The following is a 10,994-nucleotide window of genomic DNA, read 5'->3' on the forward strand; positions in this document are numbered from 1 at the left end:
AGCCTGACCCTGACCTGCCAGGGGGTGGCCTGCACCGCTGCCTGGCCTGCGCGTGAGTCCCGGCAGAGCCCGGCCTGGGGCGGAGGCGCGTCCGCGGCACCGGCCTGCAGATGTGAGGCCCCGGCCCGGGCCGCGCGGGGTCTGGCCCCCTGGCACCCGTGGGTGTGCCCTCCTCCCGTCCCTGCAGGGAGGGACGCCCGGAGCCCGGCGTCAGGGAACGAGCCGGATCTGGGAGATAGGCGTGCTCGAGAGGCGTCGCCTTCTCACAGTCCTCACCTCCCATCCCTACAGGAGGTACTTCATCGACTCCGCCAACCTGAAGACCCACTTCCGATCCAAAGACCATAAGAAAAGGTATGAAGGATTCAGGAGAGGACTGATGGGGGGTGTGTACAAGCAGGGCTCGCCCCGGCTCAGCTCCCAACTCGTGTTCTTTCTCCCAGGCTGAAGCAGCTGAGCGTGGAGCCCTACAGTCAGGAAGAGGCCGAGAGGGCAGCGGGTATGGGATCCTATGTGCCTCCCCAGCGCCTGGCAGTGCCTACAGAAGTGTCCACTGAGGTCCCAGAGATGGACACGTCTACCTGACCGGCCTGAGGATGCAGGGCAGGGAGCTGCCCGTGGACAGTGACACAAGGACACAAGGGGAGAGTGTGCCAACCTCCTTTGGCCCCCGGTTTGCGGAGTGGATGGCCTCTGGGATGCTCACCCCCCTAATAAAGGATCTGGACGAAGAGGGTCAGCCTTAGTCTGTAACTTCTAGGCCACAGCCCAAACTCCTGCCCTATAAGGGTTTCTCTCCTGCTTTCTGCCAAAGGTACAGGGCCCAGGGTGACTGCCCCCCACTTGCCCCTGCTTCTTCTCTGGGGTCCCCAGGTGGAGCCCAGGCGCAGTGTGGAGTAGGGGAGTGGGATCAGATTCATTATTCTGCTTCCAGTGAGGGCAGGGCCTGATCCCCAGAAAGAAAGCTCCCGGGCTGCAGCCACCTCCCTTCGGTCACCTACCAGAGCTCAGGTGAGAGGCTACCCTCTTCCTCACGGGGCCTGTGGCGGCTACCCTCAGGGGCCCTGGGCGGCCTGCCGCTGCCCCACCATCTTCCATACTGCATAGCAGGAGCCACCCAGCCCAAGGACAGCGAGCAGCGTGGCCACAATCCCTGTCAGCGGACTCCGGGGCTCTGCCTTCAGCTCCCCAGCTACCTGCATCTGGGGTGCAGAGAGCGAGGGGTCAGTTGAGACCTCAGAGAAAGCGGAGGGTGGGAAGGGGCTGAGAAGGCGCAGCTGGGTGGAGGAGGCGTGGATGCCATTGCTGCCCCGGGGAGATTCCACCCCAATCCCTCTCGCTTCACTGCCCATCTGGGCCCTGGCTGCTCAGGCGGCAGGGAACGTGACAGCCCGGCGGTCTGGGGTATCAACCCAGTCCTGGCAGGGGAGAAGGGGGTCGGAGTGCCGGAAGCCATCATTTAGGGGCACTTACCTGTAGCACTCGGAAGTAGCCAGGGGTCAGGCGTCGGAATCGCATGGTGGGGGTCGCTGGTCTCCCTGGCGGCCTATGGGGTGAGAGCGGACCAGTGGTGAGGACCAGTGGTGTTCCAAGAAGCAGGAAGTGGTATAGAGATCACTGACCTCCTGCAGACAGAAGACCCGCACCCTCAGAGGATGCTCACTGTCCCCTGCGCCTGCGTGCCTAGGTCTGGCAGGGGGCGGGGCAGCTGGACCTTTAAATCGGGTCCCTTCCCCCTGCCGCTTGCGTCCTGCCAGCCTTAGGAGCAGCTGTCAGGAGAGATCAGCATCAGGCCTGAGCAGCACCTCCCCCACCACCCGGGACTGGGGCGGCAGGACAGGCCCTGGCTGGCCGTGCCCAGGAGTCCCAGGCCTGGACCAGGTACTGGGCACGCCTGCTCAGCCCAGGTCCAGGCCTGATCCCCACCAATCAGCACTCAGCAAGGGGAAGGGTGCCTCTGCCCTGGTAAGTGCCTATCCCACTCAGTTTCTGTGGGATCCCCCGGCCTGCCTTGAGGGAGGCACGTTTCACCCTTCTCTGTAAGACCCAGTTCCTGCAAAGACTTCCTTACTCTCACGCTTGGGCTGAAAGCAGATTCGCAGGCCAGCAGGTGGCATGGTAGTTAAGGCACTGGATTCCCACATGGCCAACCAAGGTTCGAGTCCTGGACCCAGTGGTTTTGAAAATCGCACCGTGAAGGGCCCAGCAGTTGGCATAATAGGTAGGTCACTAGACTCCCATGTAGTTGACCGCAGTTCGAGTCCTAGACCAGGCAACATAAAACTCACACCAGGCACATGTGCATGTGTACCCAAAATCCCGAGAGGAGAATGGAGGAGAAGGGATTGCGGCATGGCCATCCCCCTGGGGGGTGATTTTTTGCCTTCTGTCTCTCTGTCTCTCCAGTGAGTGCACATGCCTTATAGCAAAAAACTCTCTTTAAAACAAAAAAAAGAGGGGCGGTAGGTGGCGTGGTGGTTAAAGGCGCTGGACTCCCACATGGCCGGCCACAGTTTAAGTCCTGGATCTTGTAGCTGGCTTTCTCACTTTCCCTCTCTGTCTCTCTCTGATCAAACTGGAAAATTATAATAGTAATACTTTGTGTTAAAAAAAGTAAAAGAAAAAAAGAAAATCACACCATGTGCATGTGTGCCAAAAATCCGGAGTGGAGAATAGAGGACAAGTGGATGTGGCTGTAGCCGTCCCCCCAGTCCCTCTTTTTTTGGGGGGGTGTAGAGGTTTTTGCTATAGGTTGCGTGTGCTCACCAGAGACAGAGACAGAAAGCGAGAAATCACCCCCAAGGGGGGATGGCCATGCCACAGTCCCTTCTCCATTCTCCGTGCAGGATCTTGGGTATGCCTGCACATGTGCCCAGCAAGCTACTGGGTCCAGGACTTGAACCGCTGTCGACTACACGGGAGTCCAGCGATATAGCCATCACGCCAACTGCTGGTCCCTCACTTTCCCTCTTTCTGTCTCTCTCCAGTAAGCACATGCACTCTACGGCAAAAAAAAATTTTTTTAATAAAATAGATTCACACATACTGATTAGCTAAGAAAGTTGTCCATGATTTGTTAAAACAGTAACTGATGGGGCAAGCAGGTAGTGTGGTGATTAAGGTGCTGGACACCCACATGGTTGACCACAGTTCAAGTCCCAGACCTGGCGACTGGAAAACCACACTGGGGATGTGCACTTGTGTGCCCAGAATCTCAAGAGGAGAATGGAGGAGAAGGGACTGTGGCATGGCCATCCCCCTTAGGGGGTAATTTCTCACTTCCCCTCTCTATCTGTGTCTTTCTGGTGAGCACACACAGTTTATGGAAAAAACCTAAAAACACTCACACATGCACGCACACACACAAATAAAGTAACTGACTGCTGGTCATTTATTTTAACTAATTCTTATTTATTTATTTAAATGAATTTTTTTATTAGCAGTTGTCCCATGTTCTCAGTACGTGAATGCAATGTGTAATGGGTAAATTAGTGTGACTAGTACATGGGTTGGCTCCACCATTTATAATGTTACATGTAGGGCGTTGTGGACCACGCTCTCCCCACCGTATTTTATAACACTGTTCCTCCCATCTGTGTGCAATTGTTTTCTATTAACCAACATCCATCTATTCCTCACCGTCCTCAGCATCCAGTAGGTATCCTACTGCTCCCTGCTTTTTAAAAATATGTATTTATTTATTTAATTCTACTTGTTATTACTATTTTTTAACTTGACCAGACAGACACAAGCAGAGGGAGAAAGGAAAAGCGAGAAAAGAAGTCTCCAGGTCCGGGACGCGAACCACAGTCAGCCATGTGGGAATTCCACGCCCTTAACCACCACGCCATCTGCCAGCCTCATCTTTTAAAAAAAAAATTTATTTATTATTATTATTTTAATTTGCTACAGGGCACATGTACTCAACGAAGAGAGACAGAGAGAGAGAGACAGTGAGAAAGCAACCCGCCAGATCTGGGACTGGAACCATGGCCGGCCATGTGAGGTCTAGTGCCTTAACCACCACGCCACCTGCCAGCCTCTCTCTCTACTTCTTTGAGGCAATTTTTTCCAATTTCCATACATGAGAGAGAACATGTGGTATTTCTCTTTTTGTACCTGGCTTCTTTCACCTAACATAATGTCCTCCAGACTCATTCATTTAACCTCAAATGGCTGGGTTTTTCCTTCATAATGACTGCATAGTATTCCATCGCACATGCATGTGTGCACGTTTTATTTATTCACTTCTCCATTCATGGACTCAGGGTGCTTCCCTATCCTGGCCATAACCCGTTACAGCACGCCGAGTCCCTTCCTTTTGGATCTGCCCAGCAGTGGGATTGATCAATACGTGTCAGTTCTAGTCCCGGTGTCGAGGCCTCTCCGTGCTGTGCTCCACGGCCGTGCTCACTTACGGTCCCACCGACAGTGTAAGAGTGCCGGTCCTTGTGCTGAGCACTTCCCAGTATTCTTTATTTGGAGTCAGAGAACTCCTAAGAGGGAAAAGTCGCATTCACACCTCTGTAGAATACACACGTAGAGAGAACAGAAGACCAGGAACCCGATGGCGCCCTGCTGCAAACGGGCGTGTCTTCTCGTCGTGACCTGCTGTTACCCTGGGAGTGCTTACAGCAGGTCTGTGGGACTTCCATGTTCATAAAACCCTCTGAAATACTGGGTTGTCAGGAAAGTCACGACGTGGGCCAGCAGGTGGCGTGGTGGTTAAGGAGCTAAAATCTAACGTGGACAACTGCGGTTTGAGTCCTGGATCTGGGGCTTGCTTTCTCACCTTCATTCTCTCTCGCTCTCTGGTGAGCATATGTGCTTTATAGCAAATGTTAAACTAACAGTAAACAAAATTAAATAATTCTTAAAGAAAAAAGGTCATGACATAGTTTTTCTGTGCAGAAACGCATCATGACTTTTCTTACAACCCAGTAGGAGCCACTGCCTATCGTGTCCCTAAGTCCCTAGTCCTGTCGGATGCCGAGGGGACGGAGCTGTGATAGTATGGTGGTTGCTGGGCCCTAAATCCTTTAGGGGAGCGAGTATGTACTGCTCTCTCTCTCCAGGGTTGTGAGTTCAGGGAAAGCGGGGGCTGGCTGGCTGGGGCCTCGCTTCTTTTTTCTTTTTCCTTAAGATTTATTTAGGTTATTTGTTTTGTTTTGTTTTGTTTTGTTTTGTTTTAATTTGGTCAGAAAGAGGGAAAGCAAGCTACCTGGTCTGGGACTTGAACCACGGTCAGCCATGTGGGAGTCCAGCACCTCAAGCACCATACCACCTGTCAGCCCCAGGGGCTCTCCCTTCTGTACCTTTGAAAACAGATCTTTGTCTATGAAACACTCTGATAAGGCTCTTTTTTTTTTTTTTAGGTTTTTGCCATATTGCATGTGCGTTCTCTGGGGAGTGACGGAGACAGTGAGAGGGAAAGTGAGAAATCAGTCTCTGGGGGAATGGGCATGCTGCAGTCCCTTCTCTTTCTCCTCCTGGGATTTTGGGCATACATGTACCTGTGCTCAGTATGACTTCCAAGCTGCCAGGTCTGGGACTTGAACCATAGTGTTTCATGTAGTAATCCAGTGCCTTAACTGCCATGCCACCTGCTGGCCCCCTATTATTATAGAATTTTTTTAATTGTCAGAGGGCACACACATTTGTTAGAGGGAGAGAAAAAACACCCCCCAATGTGACATGGTCACACCACAATCCCTTTCCCTTCATTTATCCTTCCAGTCAGGATTTGGGACACACATGCCCACATGCCCAAGATGTTTTTTGTTTTTGTGTTTTTGGAGAGATTTTTGCTATAGGGCATGTGCGCTCACCAGAAAGACAGAGAGAGACGGAGAGACAGAAAGCAAGAAATCACCCCCAAAGGGGGATGGCCACACCACAATCCCTTCTCCATTCTCCTCTCGGGATCTTGGGCATGCATGCACATGTGCCTGGTGTGAGTTTAAGCCACTGGGTCTGGGACTTGAATCACAGTTGACTACATGGGAGTCCAGCAATATAGCCATTACACCAACTGCTGGTCCCTTCCCAGGATGTTTTTAAACCATCCAGAGTGAGGATTTGAACCACAGTGTACTTAATGCCCCGGTGCTAACAACTGTGCTACCAGCCCTAGAATTATTTTCAATCTATTTCTTGTGTAAGAGAGAAATATATATGTATGCATGTGTCCAGTGACATACCGTTAGGCCATGTGCTGGTCCCACAAATATCTTCATATCAAGCTGTGCTTACTGTAAGTCTCTCAGAGTATTTCCGTGCCCAACTATCACAAAATCACAGGGGTGGCCATCTCATGCCACACTGTACCTGCTAGCATCTCCCGTGCTACCAGCCCTAGAATTATTTTCAATCTATTTCTTGTGTAAGAGAGAAATATATATGTATGCATGTGTCCAGTGACATACCGTTAGGCCATGTGCTGGTCCCACAAATATTTTCATATCAAGTTGTGCTTACTGTAAGTTTCTCAGAGTATTTCTGTGCCTAACTATCACAAAATCACAGGGGTAGCCACCTCACTGCCACACTGCACCTGCTGGCATCTCCCTGCTTCACAGCTCCCGTGCTGTGGCTGCCCTGGGCTGGGCACCTCTGCGGTTCGGGGACCTGCTCTCACTTGGGTGAACCAAGTTCTTCCACCTGTCTGTTGCACTCCCTGTCTTTCACTGTTTGCTGATCATTACAGGAGAGCAGATAATCAAAGACAATCCCACAGCTGAACGCCCTTAAACATACCGATTCCAAAGGAACGTGCACAGCCAGCAGCGGCACCGCAGGGAGGCCGTGTCCTGTGATGCCGGACACACAGGAAGGTCCGGGTGTGCAGCCGGGGTCTCCCTGTGCACGGCAGGCCAGGAGCCAGGCTGGCGGAGACGAGAGGGGTCACAATGTGGGGAGCTTACCTTGTTGGAGATGCCTGTCTGTCTCCCTTTCTCTCATGGGAGAAGTGAAAGAAAATAAAATTAGGGACCCACAGGTGGCGTGGTGGTTAAGGGCACTGGATTTCCACGTGGCCAACCTAGGTTTGAGTCCCAGACCAGACGGCTTGCTTTCTCACTTTCTCTCTCTCTCATTCTGTCCTTCTCTGGCCAAATTAAAATACACACATAAAGTAAAATAAAAGAATTCTTTAAAAAAGAGGGCCGGGGGAACCAGCAGTTAGCGTAATGGCTATGTCGCTGGACTCCCATGTAGTCGACCGCGGTTCGTGTCCCGGACCCGGTGGCTTAAAACTCACGCCGGGCGCGTGTGCGTGCGTGCCCAAGATCCCGAGAGGAGAATGGAGGAGAAGGGATTGCGGCGTGACCATCCCCCCTGGGGGGGTGATTTCTCGCTTTCTGTCTCTATGTCTCTCTCTGTCTGTCTGGCGAGCGCACGCGCCCTACAGTGAAAATCTCTCTAAAAAAAAAGAGGGCCGGCAGGTGGCATGGTGGTTAAAAGTGCGGGACTCCCACATTGGCTGACTGTGGTTAAAGTCCCAAACCTGGTGGTTTGCTTTCTCACTTTCCCTCTCTTTTTCTGTCTCTCTCTGTTCAAAACTGGAAAATAATAATAAATAAAGTTAAATAAAATAATTCTTTTATTTTTTTAAAGAAAAATCACAGAAATAATAGGACTAGCAGATGGCGTAATGGTTACGTCACTGGATTCCCACATAGTCTACCACGGTTCGAGTCCGGGTCTGGCAGCTTGAAACTCATGCTGGGCACGCATGTGTGTGCTCAAGATCCTGAGAGGAGAATGGGGAAAGGATTGCAATGTAGCCATCCCCCATGGGGGGTGATTTCTCACTTCTGTCTGTCTCTCTCTGTGTCTTTGGCGATCGCACGTGCCCTATAGCAAAAATCTCTTGAAGAAAAGAAAATCACAAAAATAAATAATGGGACCAGCAGATGGCATAATGGTTACGTCACTGGACTCCCATGTATTCAGTCAGGGTTCGTGTCCAAAACTCACTCTGGACACATGTGCATGCATGCCCAAATTTGCAAGAGGAGAATGGAGAAGGGATTGCGGCACGGCCATCCCCCGGCATGGCGATTGCTTGCTCTCTCTGGTGAGCACGTGTTCCCTATAGCAAATATCTCTAAAAAAAAAAAAAAATACGGGAACGTGGCACTGTGAGCAACATGGAGCATGCAGCTGTGGCCTGCACCTGTGCATGGTCATGGCACCAGCCGTGCCCTGCCCACCTCAGCCCTGGCAACGAGGGCCGGCGCTGCCCGGACACTGTGCAGTGGACCAGCTCTGCTGTCAGTGCAGAAATTCCCGGAGAAACATGAGTGGATAACAACAGAAAACGGTACTGGAACCGTGGGAATCAGCAGTTTTGCACAGGGAGCTCTGGGAGATGGTGTTTATGGTAGTCTGCCTGAAGTCGGGACAAAACTGAACAAGAGTTCGGTGCTTTGGAAAGAGAGAGAGCTGCTGGTGACCTCTATTCTCCTCTGTCAGGAGAAGTCACTGAGATCAATGAAGCTCCTGCAGAAAACCCAGGACTCGTCGACAAACCTTGCTATGAAGCTAGGTGGCTGATCAAGGCCATACGGAGTCACCCTTCAGAACTAGATGAACTAAGGAGTGGAGATGCGTGTGAGAAATACGTAGTCTACTGAAGGGGGAAAGCAGAGCCCTTAAACAAAGTGGTGTCAAACAGCTTAAGCCAGGCATAGTTGTCTTAGATCAGGGGTTGATAGAAGACTGAAATTGCAACTTTAGCAATACCAGTGGGAAAAGAAACGACTCTGAACACCACTACTGGAAAGAAGAACCCCTTCACTTTCTAACGGGCATGTTTTTTTGTTTTGTTTTGTGTTAGAGGTTTTTGCTATAGGGCACACACACTCGCCAGAAAGACAGAGAGACAGGGAGACAGAAAGTAAGAAATCACCCCCAGGGGGGATTGCCATGCTGCAATCCCTTCTTCATTCTCCTCTCGGGATCTTGGGCATGAAGCATATGCACCCGGCATGAGTTTAAGCTGCCGGGTCTGGGACTTGAACCCAGAGTACTTGAACGTTCGAGTACATGGGAATCCAGCAACATAGCCATTATGCTAACTGCTGGTCCCCTAATGGTTATGTTTTTAATAAACACAAAATGCATCTTTTTCACAATATTCCATGATTCTTAGTCTAGACTCAAGTATTCAGAATTCATAAAATTATCTGTGATTAAAAAATTATAGTTAGGGACCAGCAGTTAGCATAATGGCTGTGTCTCTGGACTCCCATGGAGTTGACCACAGTTCGAGTCCTGGACCTGGTGGCTTAAACTCACGCCGGGCGCGTGTGTGTGCGTGACCAAGATCCCGAGAGGAGGATGGAGGAGAAGGGATTGCAATGTGGCTATCCCCCCTGGGGGGTGATTTCTCGCTTTCTGTCTCTCTGTCTGTCTGGTGAGTGCATGTGCCCTATAGCAAAAACCTCTCCAAAAAAAGAAAAAAATTATAGTTATAATTAAATATAATAGTTATAAAAATGATGTAATAAACGGTAACACTGTTATCCTAAGCCTCCTATAACACTGTATCTTCCTTATAACCATCCCTGGATTTAGATCAGAGTACTTCATTTTCTCTCCATTGGGAAAAACTGGGCGTGGAGAAAAGTTTTTGTTAGTTGTATAGTGCTGAAGAACAGTGCTATTTTAGTTTTGCAATGTACTGCATTTGCTGGTGCTAGTTTATACAGTTGAAGCAATAGCTTTGCAGCAAAATAAGAAATAAAATATTCAATTTCTTCATTTAAAAAATTGGAAATTTTAACTTAAACTTGCTAGCTTTGTTATTTAAGGCTAATACATAGATAACTATAGAATAAATTTGTTTTTTGCTTTTTGCTACAGGTTACAAAAATAGAGAGAGACAGAGACAGAGAGGGAAAGTGAGAAGCACTGCCCAGGGGGTGACCACGCGGCAATCCCTTCTCCATTCTCCGCTCCAGATTTCGGCCTGCATACACCCAGGCATCAGCATGTTTCTCAAGTGCCAAGTCTGGGTCTCGAACAGTCAGTCATGTGGGATCCAGCTTCATTAACCTCCATGCCATCTGCTGGCCACTGTACTTTTAAATATATTTTGACAATAATTGTTCTTGTAATCCTAAACATTTTGTTTAATGCCTTTTTTTTTTTTTTTTAACAGGGTTTCACATTTGAGGACATCTGGCCCTTAGGGCCGAGGAGTAGAACCTGTGCCTCCCAGTGTAGTCCCAGCTGCGGGACAACAGGACCAGCAGCATGGGCCACTGCGCTCTGTTCTGTTTTCAAAGCCTTATCCTGAGAAAGGGTCCAGCCTGCCAAGGGGGTTCGTGGTACAAAATAAGAGAGGTAGGTTATGGGGCCAGCAGGTGGTGTAAGGGTTGAGATGCTGGATTCTCACATGGCTGACTGTGGTTCAAGTCCCAGACACAGTGGCTTAGAAGATCACAATGCGCACGTGTGTAGGCGTGCCCCAGATCCTGAGAGACTGGAGAAGGGATCTCTGCGTGCCCCCCACCCCCATTTCTTACTTCCCCTGTGGCAAAAACTTTTTAAAAATCAAACGAAAAATACAAAAAAAAAAAGAGGAGGACTAAGTACCCTGGTTGTAAAGGCTGTAGAGCCCTGAACTCAGATGCTCTTCAAAGTGGCCCCCGAGGTGGGGACTATGGTATCTGCTTCGCAGACCAGGAAACGGACTCACGGAGGTTCGCCGCCCAGGCGCACCGCTCGGGAGCTGGCCTCTGCCCGGGCCGGCCCTGACCTCTGTGCTCTGCTAGCCCCTTACGGCTCAGGCTCACTCCGGGGCCCCTTGTTAAGGAGCTCGAAGGTCAAGGTTCCACCCCGCAATTCGAGGCCAGTTTGGGGCGGACCTCAGGGCGGCTCTGAGCTCGCCCGGCGCCCACCAGCGGCACCGCCTCCTGGCCGGGCCGCGCGGCAGCCAAAGCCCTGGGAAGCCTGAAGGGTGGAGCAGGGGCGGGGCCCGCGAGAGG

The 10,994-nt window shown here is 50.8% G+C and overlaps 1 protein-coding gene across 1 annotated transcript in view; it reads left to right on the forward strand.

Annotated features, from left to right (window-relative positions):
- The window catches only part of ZNF593 (zinc finger protein 593), a 2,449-nt gene extending 1,710 nt beyond the window's left edge, over positions 1-739 (forward strand). The window contains exons 3-5 of the mRNA XM_014591962.2: positions 3-52; positions 292-354; positions 444-739. Coding sequence (XP_014447448.2) covers positions 3-52; positions 292-354; positions 444-585 — 255 coding nt within the window. The 3' untranslated portion in view covers positions 586-739. The remainder of the gene's footprint in view (positions 1-2; positions 53-291; positions 355-443) is intronic.
- Positions 740-10,994: the final 10,255 nt, after the last annotated feature.

Source organism: Tupaia chinensis, unplaced genomic scaffold, assembly GCF_000334495.1.
Source record: "Tupaia chinensis unplaced genomic scaffold, TupChi_1.0 Scaffold000628_1, whole genome shotgun sequence".
Classification (NCBI taxonomy): Eukaryota; Metazoa; Chordata; class Mammalia; order Scandentia; family Tupaiidae; genus Tupaia; species Tupaia belangeri.